The following is a 13,123-nucleotide window of genomic DNA, read 5'->3' on the forward strand; positions in this document are numbered from 1 at the left end:
TATGCCTCACTTACTCTCACTTTGTCAACACACTTTTCATTCATCTTCTATTATTTACACATCCCTCTCAGTCAGCATAGTTATCTCTCCTTCATATACTGATTAATACCTTTAATGCCCTGATACTTTCTCAACTCATTTATACTGTCTCTCATGGAAGACAATATTATACATCCAACTTCTCTCCAGTCTCCATATTCAGTGTCTATATTGTTGTTGTTATCCCCAAATCACTACATAACTAATGTACCTCCATCTATGACCCCCACCACACTCAATCAGCACGAGTGTATCAAGGACCCTTGTAGGGATGTGAGGCTTCCTCTAGGCACAAGCAAAGGCACCTACTCAATGTCTTTGAGCATAACAGACCTGGTCCTATAGATTGGTAGATGGACAGAAAGTTAACAGGGCTGCCAGCTAAAAACATTAGAAAGAAAGCAAAACAAACTCACTTATCTTGAGGAAAGAAAGTTCCCTGCCTCAGAAATTGATGACATCCTCTGGCTAAAGCTCTTCTGAGGTTAAAGTGCCCTCTGACCTCAGGACAGAAAGATGATATCAATACACAAGTAATAGCACTCAAAACTATCTAACAATGTAAAATTTTCTTAAGTAACCAACAGGAATAAGAATCATCTCAGCAACAGACAAACAAGATGAAAAGAACTGGGAGTTACTAGAAAGACTGCATGAGAAAGGAGAATTTGGATGGCCTATGTATCACAGGAGACTGAAAGGCTGAGATGAACTGCAACTAAACCTACATTATTCAATATACACTTTTTTAACATGGTAAAGTGAGCTATGAAAGAGATTCAGCTGTTATTTCATGAAGGTCAAGCAACCATTAACACTTAAACAGTGGGAAAGGGTTGCATGAATGTATGTGCCAATTGGGCAAAAAACAAAAAATATCTCAAGAGTAATTTTTATATGTACTCACTTTAAATAAGTACAAAAACTATAATAATTGTTAGTCTCTTGTACAATAACATTTACACTCTCATTAAAAAGTGTTGTAAAATATTCACTTTCCTTTGATGACAGTTGTATCCATGTAAAACTTTCGAAACATCAATTGATAATGTTTGCTGTTTTCTATTGAAATATCAACTGATGATTTCTGCTGCTAAAGGGGTAAAAGTTTGAGTATCCATCATATTCCTTTCCAAACATAAATTACATCTTATCTTTTACTTGTTTCAGTCGTGAGACTGTGACCATGCTGGGGCACCACTCTGAAGAATTTTTTTAGCTGAATCAATCAACCCAAGTACTTATTTTTTAAGCCTGATACTTATTCTATCAGTTTCCTTTACCAAGCCACTAAGTTATGGGGATGTAAACAGACCAACACTGGTAGTCAAGCTGTAGTAGGGGACAAACACAGATATGAAGACACACACACATATATATATATAAACAGGATGGGCTTCTTTCAGTTTTTGCCGACCATATCCACTCACAAGGTTTTGGTTGGCTTGAGGGTATAGAAGAAGACACTAGCTCAAGGTGTCACACAGTGGACAGAACTCGGAACCATGTGGTTGGGAAGCAAACTTCTTACCACAGCCACGCCTGCATATTATAAAAAGTTACAACCTATTTTTAGAGGATCTTGGATGTTGTTCACTAAACATATCTCTCAGAATTCTTGTTAATTCCAGGTAAAATAGCTACTTCAAAAGAACAGTGGTCTCTGTACTGGTTGTAGAAAAAATAGAGAAAGAACAATACATTATACGGACCCCTTAGGTGTACTAATGGACGCAGAGTAAGTTGTTTGTATTTATTCTAGCATCACTGTTGCCATTTCAGATATAACAGTATTTTATTTTAGGTCTCACTTGAACTTTGATTAGGGTTAGTAATTGTTGGAAACTTCTCTGGCCCTGAGGAAGAAAGCCAGTCTTTGTGATAGTCTTTAGTATGGTGAGGAGAGTGAGAGATCATCAGTGCTAGTGAGACCCAGCATTTGTAGCAATTATGAGTTCTGTTGCTGGTTTTTTGTTTAATCTCTAGACAGGACAATAATGTTTTTATGATTCCCAATGAGAATATACACTGATATGAAAAACTGCTAAACATGCACACACACATATATATTTAAACATTTTGACATCTTTGTTATTATGCTTGCATGAGTCAGACAGGATTAGCTGAAGCAGCTTTTCTATAGCTGGATGTCAATCCTGTCACCAACTCTTACTTGTTTCCTAGCAAGATGATATTCTTCCATGGCCAGACATGCTTTTCAAAAATGGCTGGAAACAAATAACATCACTTTTATAAAAGTGATGCTTGTTTACAACCATCATGTGATGTCAAGAAAAAGGCACATGCGCGCGTGCACATACACATTCACACATTCACATGCAATGGGCTTCTTCCAGTTTCTGTGTACGAAATCTATTCACATAGCTTTGATCAGTCTAGGACTATTGTGGAAGGCTCTGATCACAGGTGCTGCACAGTGGAACTGAACCCAAGACCACACGCTTTTCAACAACACGGTCGCACCTATGCAGAGTCACAAAAATATCCTCTTTAGAAAACCAGAACTTTAAAATTCAAATTTAAATAGGCTTTAATCAAAAGACTTACCATTTAGAAAAACACGAAATTTTTCTGCAGACATATTAAATACAACTGGTTTTGAGTTTCCTGTGTCTGGGTTTACGACTTTTAAACATATCTGTACATTTGGTTTGTTTACTGTCTGGAAAAGAATTCAAGAATATTGAAATAACAAAAACTGACCAGCTGTTGTTATTGCATCTCCTCATGTGCTATATCTCTCTCATACTTTAACACTAACTATTGTCTTTCATGTGGATATTGTCTGAGTAATTTATACCTTTTCTTTTTTTTTTCTGCCTCGGCCAGTATATATTATTGTATGAATGAGAAATAAGTACTAACATACCTAATCAAGTGAACAATAACATTTCAATTAAGTCACCTTTGCAATGAAAATAGAAAAATGTAGGCAGAATAACTAATGTTAGATCTGGTCACAGCAAGGAGAGGACAAATTCAAAACCTTAATTCATTAAAATTAGAATTATGCATGCAGTGAGATGAAAACATTAGCTTCAGAAGTGATATTAATATTTAAGGTGACTTTGGCAAACATAGTGGCCAATTCTGTACATATTTGCATCTCATCAGACCTCTTTAGCAAAAGATAGCCTTAACCAGTACATGTCAGTTTTAGTGGTAGAGGATCACAGTAGAGATGTACAACAGTTGATATATCGTAACATAATGAGAAGGAAATTACATAGGGATCCATCTGTATGAAATAATAGTTAAGTATTAACAATGTAGTGAGCAAAGAATTTCATGTCAACTAATTAAAATTTTGAAGTTGTCATCTGTTTGTTTTGACTAGATTTAATTAATATTAATCATTGAGTCTGTTTTCCTCTTTGCAACACTAATTTTAATTGAAACTTTTTTGCTTACCATATTAAATATGTTAGCACTTGTTCAACACATACGTTGTTCAACTATTGTTTTATTCAGATAGCAATGGCATTTCAATGCATCCTTCTTCATTTATTTTATGACTGTCCCACTGTTATTTCAGTAAGTAAAGTTTACACTTCACTGATCCAGTCATAATAAAATGTAAACATGTCAAGAAATGCATTAGTCATTGACTAATAGTGTTTCGTTAGCATAGAAAACGAACAATAAATGATAATGATTAGGCTTTTAGTGTTTCAGCATTAAATATCTTAACTATAAATAAATACACATACATTTAAGCACATAGGTACAATACAAGATACAAAATATAGTACTCAAATACTGAATGTAGAGTATAATAGAATTTTATTGAAGCTGGAAACACTTTACAAACCTACTCAGAGTTTCAGCACTGTCTGAGGTTTGTTCATGTGAAACTCTGAGGAACAGTTTGTGAAGTCTTATATGTACAGGTAAACACATGCTTTAGGGCTGTCACTATCAATGTAGATACAATGTAAAAATAGGTTTCATGAGATTGTGGAGATGCTGGAGTAGAGAAGATTGGAGGTGTGCTGTGTGCAAGAACTAAAATAGAAAGGATCTTCAGCCAAGGAACAACAACACAAATTCTTCTGGGTGAGTAAATGATGGGGATGGTGTAGGCATACTGTTAACTGAGAAATATTTAGACAGAGTGACTGAGATAGTCAGAGTATGCAATAGGATGATTTAAACTATTATAAAGAACTTAACAGCAACATTTATTTTTGTATATATCCTACAGTTAGGACTGACAAACAACCAGAAGGCATTTTTCTGAGACCCTTCTGCAAACTGACCTCAATGATGATCAACAGTGACTTCATCATGCTGGTTGGTGCCTTTAACAGTCATGTTGACCAATACAAAGACAGGTTCTGTGAAGTCCATGGAAGCAATGGTTATAGTATGAAGAAGAAGGAGGGTTTAAGACTCTTGCTGCTTTTTAATGCAACCAACATAATTTGAAACACACTTTAAGAAACCAGCCAGCCATCTCATCACCTACAAATCAAGTGAGATTGGTTTCATCCTCACAAGGAAATACGAGAGGCAAACTACTGTAAATATGAAATCCTTTCCTGGTTAAAAATGCATTTTCCACATAAAATATTGGCTGATGATCTCAGAGTCAGAGCTAGACAGACTCAGAGAGAGAAGAACCTGTAGTTAGCTATAGGTTTAAAGAAATACTACAAGATGTAGGGAGGCAGAGCTAGATCCTTATAGCATGGATGATGACCATGAGTTCCTATGAGATAACCATCTCAGGGTTACAAATCAGACATGTGACCAAATCAAAGTTCTATCAAGATCGAATATTGTGGTAGAATGACATGGTATATAGAGTTGTAAAGAAAGTGGAAATTGAGAGAATTACCAAGTAGCTGAAAGGGAAACTCAGGGTGAACCAGAAAGGAAGAGATGTGTACATATTATGCAATACGAGGATCACAGGTTGAGGTGTTCAGTATCACAAGAAAGTGAGTCAGAAAGAACCTAGATGTCATCAGAGAATAGTACATCCAAAATTATGAAAGCACACTTGTTGTTACTTCTAATGACATGGGAGTGCTACCATGATGAGTTGTTGAATGAGTAGAATGCATAGGATAAATAAGGTTTACCTCATGCTAACCCAACAGAAGGAGCAGCAATTCGAACTGACAACAGTGTGATGGAAAGACAAAGTACAAGAGTCAATATAACTGACTCTTGAAATTAGTATGAAAGATAGTTGCAGTTTATGAAATGAAACTAGTAAAGGACGAAAAAATATTCAAAACATTATATTTCAGAGTCCTTAATATTACCACATCACTTGAGAGAAATATCCAGACCAAGAAAATTTCACAGTTTAGTAGTATGTAATACAAACATATTAATGACAAATTTAATACATAGAAAGACTGATTTGAAAAAAAAATATTAGTTCAATAAATATACTTTATATTATAGTATCAACAAACAGTCATAATATATTGAAATCCAACATTTGTAAAAAGCTGAATAATAAAAAAAAAACTTTTAAATTACTATATTATATGTCTTAATGCCTTACCTTTAGTGATTTCGAACTGATAACATAATCAACCCGCCACTGAATTGAGTTCATATGTGATACTAAATTGAAAAAAGAAACAAAGAATAAATATATTTGTATACTTGCTGTAAGCCTAATTTCCTCCAATAAAGGAAAAATATGTAATGATCATTATTTTTAACTTGTTTCGCTGGAGGCCATCCATGGATTTACTATCTACAATTGTGATGAATAACCCTGGACCCTGCCATAAGTATACCTGGTATGCCAACAGAGAGCTTATGAAATATTTTGCCTGGATTGATAATCCCTCACTAATAGCTATATATGTATGTATATCAATATCACAACAACACAAATACATACATATACACACATATATAAACACATACACACACATGCATACATACATAGCTTGCCAGCTGCGATGTAAACAACATTGATGATGTCAAAACTAAGTTGGTAACCCTCTCTCTCTCTCTCTCTCTCTCTCTCTCTCTCTCTCCTAAACATGAAATTTTAAAATTTCACTTCAAATCCCTTTCAATCTATCCATTTTTCTCACTCATTCATTAATAATCTTTTGTTGCCAGCAGTACTTTTCTCCTTTTAAAATGTATTAATTTTTTTTGTAATATTTATATGTATGAACTGAAATGTTTACAATGCATTATTTTTCTCTATAGTTTCTTTCATAGAATGAATATAAGTGCTGTAACATCTTATGAATGAGACCCCAAGCAAGATTTTTTTCCTGTTAACTCACAGTGTGTGTGTCTGTCCTCACTACCATCACCACTTGACAATCAGTGCTGGTGTGTTTATGACCCCATAACTTAGTGGTTTGGCAAGAGACCGACAAAATAAGTACCAGTCTTTAAAAAAATAAGTACTGGGGTCAATACATTCGACTAAAAATTCTTTAAGATGGTGTCCCAGTATGGCCACAATCTAGTGACTGAAACAAGTAAAAGATATATAGTTGATATTATAAGAATTTAGAAACTTTGAGAGAATGTAAAATAATTCTTTTTCAGAATGTTTTTGAACAAACAGAGTGTGTATACACATAATACCTCTTGGTAACAAGAGTATCTCTGAGTATTATCAACATAACAAGCGAGCAAAATAAAGTTCACCTTAATTGTTCTGTATAGACTATGTGTTAAGTCAGCCAGTCTTAATTTTAAAGTTTGTAAGTTAGTGGATATTAGTTGATACTTCTTCAACTATTGTACTTAAAATGTACTTAGCAGACCCAAGTTCTTATTTTTATCTCAGCATTTTATCCTGAGAATATACTAAGTAGCACACAAGTTCTATTAATTTAATGTGTTTTAGCTAGCATACTAACTAGAATATGTGAGAACTACTAAATATTTTATACTTACTTCGTAAACTTTGTTTGCGTAACTGTTCCTGAAACTTGGTTACATTATCACCATAGAGTTTACAAAGTGGTGTAGAATGTTCTGGAATGATATATAAGATATGTATTCAAAAATGCATTAAATAATATCTAAAACATCATCATCACCATCATTACATATAAGCTGGACGGTTTGACAGGATTCAATGTGCCCAAGGACCTTGCTGTCTTCTAGTTTCTGCTACGGCATAGTTTCTACAGCTGGATAACCTTCCTAACACCAACCACTTTAAAATATGTACTGAGGTCACCAAGCAGTTTGCAAAACTACAGGACCTGTGCTGGTGGTGATGGTGGGTGTTGTGTAAGCAAAAAAATGAGGGATTAAAGTATGAAGGAAAGGGAGAAGGGAGAGACAAATATGTTCTTGTAGAAGAGCAACATGGTTACTCACCTTTAGGAGCGAGAATGAGAATGATTAGGAGCTGCAAGTCTGGGTGTTTCCTTAATGTACAAGGTGAGTAGAAGTGTGTTGAGACAGAGTGTGAGGAAGTTGGGATTTGCAAGAGTGTACGGTGAAACCAGAGATTGGGAGATGGAAAATAGGTAACAACTTAAAGATTGGGTAAGACTGAAGGGTGGATGTAAGGAGTAAGGGATGACCAATGATGAATGAGTTGGGGAAGGCACAGGGATGTTGAAGAGAGTGGGAAAGAGCAGCAGGAAAGCAATAGTGATAGTAACGACAATACAGTTGACAGGAGAAGGATAAGGGAGAGATGACATGGTTGGGTAGGCTAAGAAGTGGGTAAGGGTGCAGGTGTAGCACATGAGGTGGTAATGAATCACTAACATGTGAGTGAGGAGAACAATAATTTAATGGATGAAGAATGTTTAACAAGTGTTAACAGGTAGCAAAATAAATAGGATGGTCTAAAAGGGGGATTTTCAGAGGAGGTTGGGCAAGATATTCATTTGTGCATATACATGCACACAGTGCTTCTAGAAGTTAGTTTCACAGAGGTGGGCAGATCTTCCTGAGAACCTAATATCACTAGACATCCTGGTCCAGAGATCAGTCTTCACTTCGTCCCACATTTTCCTGGGTCGCCTTCTTTTATAAGCTCCAACCATATTAAGCAACCAGCATTTCTTTACACAGCTGTATAACTCTTACAAGCCATTCATCTACACCTAGTTTCCTCAAAGACCACCAAATTACTAAGCATGGTACTCTGTCAAACAAATTCTCCACATCACCAAAAGCTAAGAATAGTAGTTTATTCTTAGCCAGTTATTACTCCTGCATTGTCTTACTTGGAAGATTGCATTTGTGATGCCTCTTCTGGGAACAAAACCAAACTAGATACATTATGTCATGAATTAATTGTACTTGCTAATGATAAGAAGTATTGATACAATATTTCAGAATAGTTAAGGTGAAGAAGTCATTCATAACCTGCAAACTCATTACACACATCCCTAGAGATAAACAGATTAACTAAGGGTATTAAACAATGATCTAACTTTAAGATAGTACCAGACAAAAATGCTTCATTCTGACTATTTGTGGAATAAATTCTGCCCTTCAGCAGTAAACTAACCTTGGGAAATATAGGAACACATTGTAATGATAATAACTATCATTGAATTGAGCACATTGCAGTGAAAAACTATACAATGATTGAGTGGAGACACTGTAATGAAACACACTATACTTTCATTAAAGGAGGCCTCCACATAGCTGTTCAAGCTGCTAGAAATTGTAGCTAAATTTTCCTCAAATCACATACCCTCTTAGAAATGTGCATTATGTCTGAGAAAAAACAGGGGACGGTTAGGACTGAAACATCATTGAACATAGACTTGTTTGATTAGAGTTGATCTGAAGCTACACAATGATACTACACAACCATACCTCATACTTTCACACTAAGAACCTATACATGCTTGCTCAACTTGCTAGAAATAGCAGCCAAATCTCCCTTAAATTACACCTCATTGACATTGATAATTCAGCCTTAGTCATATCATGCATGGAAAAATTGAGGACAGTCAGGCTTTCCTGGGTGGGACTGACATGGAGATGAATGACAACAACACAATACTAGACAAAACAACATTATACCAGAATATGTAAAGATTGTGTAACTGCAATATGTAATTTTCTGTATAAAAGTGTCTATGTGGTTGAGAAATCTTGCTTCCCAACAAGGTGGTCTTGAGTTCTATTATAGCTATAGTCTTCTACTATAGCCTTGGGCCAACCAAAGCCTTGTGAGTGGATTTAGTGGACAGAAACTGAAAGAAACCCATTGTATGTGTACAGCTTGACAACTGGTGTTGGTGTGTTTACATCCTTGTAACTTAGCCATTCAGCAAAAGAGACAAATATAATAAGTACCAAGCTTTAAAAGAGTACTGCAATCAATTTGTTTGATTAAACTTCTTCAAGGCAGTGCCAGCATGGCCACCATCTAATGACCGAAGCAAATAGAAGATAAAAGAGAAATATATATATATATATAATGATGATGATGATGATGATGATGATATGTGAGTGTGAGTGTGAGTGTGAGTGTGTGTGTGTGTGTGTGTGTGTACTCTTGTCTTGACATCATGTGATGCTTGTAAAACAAGCAGTACTGTCATGCAAACAGTGTCACTTCTTTCCAATCTTCCATGAAAATATGTCTGACTATGGGGAAATGATGCCTTGTTTGGAAACTTGAAGTTTGGCAACAGGAAGGGCATCTGGCCACAGAAAACCAACCGCAACAAATTCTGCCTAACCCATGCAAGCATAGAAAAAAATGTGAACATTAAATGGTGATGATGTTAACACAATGAGATGATTAGGCAGTGATTTTACCTTTTGGCAGCCCCAGCTGTTGAAGCTCATTGGAAAGTGTATCACTATCAACATCACATTTGGCTGCACTCCTGATGATGAAATACAGCGCAGCAATACTAGCCTTGATGTCACCAATATCTGAAACATGACAAAAATAAAACAGGTTTGCTGAGGAATAAGTCAAAATAATTTTTACAACTAATTGACATACACTGTTGAATATATTCTATGAACAGTAAACACTAACTCAAAGACATTTTCTCTTAGATTATGTAATATATAATCACACCTTTTGGTAAACTAGGAGTATCTCTCTCTATGTATGTATGCATGTGTATGTGTATATATATATTTTATATATACTAGCAGAGATACCCAGTGTTGCTCGGGGATAAAATGGAACATAGTCTTTTATTGTTTTACATATTTTGGTCATAGAGCACCGCTTTTAGTTGAGGAAATCGACCCCAGTATTTATTCTTTGTAAGCCTACTACTTATTCTATCAGGATGTTTTGCCAAACAGCTAAGTTACAGGGACATAAACACTGCAACATCATGGCTGGCCGCTGACAAATTTTTCTGCTTTTAAAAAGAAAAAAGGATTTTATCCTTTATATCTATACTGTTCAGTATCTATGCGTTGAATAAAATTTATCTTTCTACTTGTTCTACATATATATGTATAAATATATATATATTTACACATTTAATTTCTATGCTTCATGGTGGCATGGATTGGATGATTTGACAGGACCCAGTGGGTTCAAGGATTGCAGTATACTTCAGTGTCCACTAGATATGGGTTCTACATCTGGATGCCCTTCCTAGCACCAACCAAATTACAGAATGTACTAGGTGATTTGTTTGTGGCACCAGCACTAATGAGGTCACTATGTCACTTGAAAGATTATAAAACCTGAAGGCGGCAGCTTTTTCCAAGGAGATAACAGGTCAAAGTATATGAGAATCTGCGAAAGTAATCAACTAGACATGGAAAGAGATAGAAATAGTGATGATGTCTGGGTAGAGCCTCGATGTTTAAGGTGAATGAATGATGTTTAAGGTGAGTGGATGTTGCTTGCATGAGTGTATGAACAAGTGAGATGGGAAATGAGTGGAGGGAGGTAGGCAATGACAGTACAATTGGGTAGGTTGAAGGTTAGATATAGTGAATGACGAATAGGGGTGGCAATGACCAAAGAAGCATGATTTGGGGGAAGTAAGGGGGAATAGGAGACAGTGGACAGTGAAGAAAAATGTGGAGGGTGAGCAGCAGAATAGAGATGACGATAAGGTAGATGGAGGAAGGATGAGAGGGAAATGACATAAGGATGAATAGGTTGCAATACTATGTAGGGGTGAGAAGGAAAGCAGGTATGAGACATGGGGGAATGAGACATGTGATGGTGGAGAAGGGAAAGATAATTTAGTGGTTCACTTGGGTGGAGTGGTCAATGTAAGGTGTAGGTGAAGAGAACAGTATTAATGGACAAAAGTGAAATGATTCTTGGAGAGTGAGATAAATATATGGTGCCAAGGAAGAGCTCCAGTTAGATGATAGGCAATGGGGGGGGGGGGGCTGAAAAGGAAGTTGAGCAAAGCATCCAGTTTGGCCACGCAGAAATATTACCTGGCTTGGAAACAGGTAAGTAAAAGGAAGGGCATTTGGTTGTAGAAAATCTGCCTCAATGAATTCAGTTTCACCTATGCAAGTGTAGCAAGTCGTAAAAGGTGGCAATATGATGTAATGGTCGTTTGCCCGAACAAGCATAATTGTTGGTAATCCCAATGGTTAAAATTACTGCCCATATACGAATTGTAAACTTTTGTCAAAGAAATCTTTCACGAAATACGGTTCTTAGAATTTGGATATGAGCAATTATAAAAACCCTGATTTTTGGGAAATTACTCAGTGATCGTAGGATGTTACTAAACTCCACAACACTCATAATAGTGATAGTTGGATGTTACTAAACTCCACGACACTCACTCCTTGAGATATTGGCTATATTCTATGCCATGTCTATGACTTAAATCCAACAAGACTTATTTGAATTGTTGTGAACTCGAGTAGTTAGTATGAAGGATTAGCTAGTGTGAATTTTAAGTCATAATTCTCTACGACAAAATAACTTTACTTTCCAATTGTACTATAAATGCTAAATGTACATAAATAAACTAATGTAGTAATTATTTTCTCTTTCTTCACGTTCTTCAACTTGTTAATGAAATTTATTTCTGCAATTATGAAACTGTGTATTTTTTTATAGCGGTTAAAAGAACATGAAATTATTTATCTTCAACATACATGCATGCATAAAATATCCGTTAGCGTTTCAGAGTATATATTTCTTGCTATGGCGTTTATGTAGCTGGAGTCAGGATTTATGTATAATGATAACATTTATAAGTAAGTTATAAGTGACATGTTTATCAATATATATTCTTACTTCAAAAGTAAAATATATTTATTATCTATTTCCAAATAGGAAACATATAAAGGTAGTGTTACACAAGCAGTAACCAAACCGGCTATAAAACAAGCATGGAATAGTGGATGTTTAATCCTTTAGCATTTAAACCAGCCATGCCCAGCCCAAATAGTCTACCTGTACCATGTTCAGACTAGCCATATCCATCATCTAAAAATAAACAATTTCCATTTTGAAAAATCTCTAAGCTACAAAATAATACAATAAATAATTATTAAAAATGATTAAATATGCATTACATTTAACAGAGTAGTCTGAATGCTAAACAATGATTTAAATGAAAGATATTTATGAATACATACACGCACACTATGAAATGATAGTCAATACTGACTTTGAAACTGTTTTGCTTACTACCAATCATCATCCTTTAATATTTGTTTTCCTTGCTGGCATGGGTTGGATGGTTTGACCAGAGCTGGTAAGCCATACCAGGTTCCAATCTGATTTGGTTTGGTTTCTATGCCAACCATTCTACAGTGTGCACTGGGTGCTTTTAACATTCCACCGACACAAATGCTCTTACATGGCAGTGGCATGAGTGCTTTTTATGTGGCACCAACACAGGACTCTTGTAGGCCAATCTTCTTCACCAGGGGATGTGTCCTTAAAGATTTCTGCTGTGGAGGATGGGTCTTCATGAGTACAACAAGGTGCCAAGCATCGTGATCCTTTGTTATCTTGTCTGAAAGATTCAATGTTCTGAGGTCGTCCTTATCTATTTTAGCCATCATGGCTAAGGCCATGCAGGGGTGCTAATAGCTTATTGTAGTGAGTTTTCCATTAATTTCTTTCAGATCTTCTGCGAAGGTAACAGTGATGAGTAGGCAGTGTAGGCATACT

General features: G+C 35.7%; 1 protein-coding gene across 4 annotated transcripts in view; it reads right to left on the reverse strand.

Moving 5' to 3' along the window:
• The window catches only part of LOC106875317 (COMM domain-containing protein 4), a 38,262-nt gene that overhangs the window by 9,788 nt on the left and 15,351 nt on the right, over window positions 1-13,123 (reverse strand). For all 4 annotated transcript variants that reach the window (XR_016244270.1, XR_016244269.1, XM_014923407.3 and 1 more), the window contains exons 5-8: window positions 9,805-9,924; window positions 6,955-7,035; window positions 5,582-5,643; window positions 2,608-2,722 (exon numbers count right to left, since the gene is read on the reverse strand). Coding sequence is in view for 2 of the 4 variants with exons in the window: in XM_014923407.3 (XP_014778893.1) it covers window positions 2,608-2,722; window positions 5,582-5,643; window positions 6,955-7,035; window positions 9,805-9,924 (378 nt within the window). In the remaining 2 variants the exon portion in view is untranslated. The remainder of the gene's footprint in view (window positions 1-2,607; window positions 2,723-5,581; window positions 5,644-6,954; window positions 7,036-9,804; window positions 9,925-13,123) is intronic.

This window comes from Octopus bimaculoides, chromosome 14 (assembly GCF_046866305.1).
Source record: "Octopus bimaculoides isolate indiv1 chromosome 14, ASM4686630v1, whole genome shotgun sequence".
In the NCBI taxonomy this organism is placed as follows: Eukaryota; Metazoa; Mollusca; class Cephalopoda; order Octopoda; family Octopodidae; genus Octopus; species Octopus bimaculoides.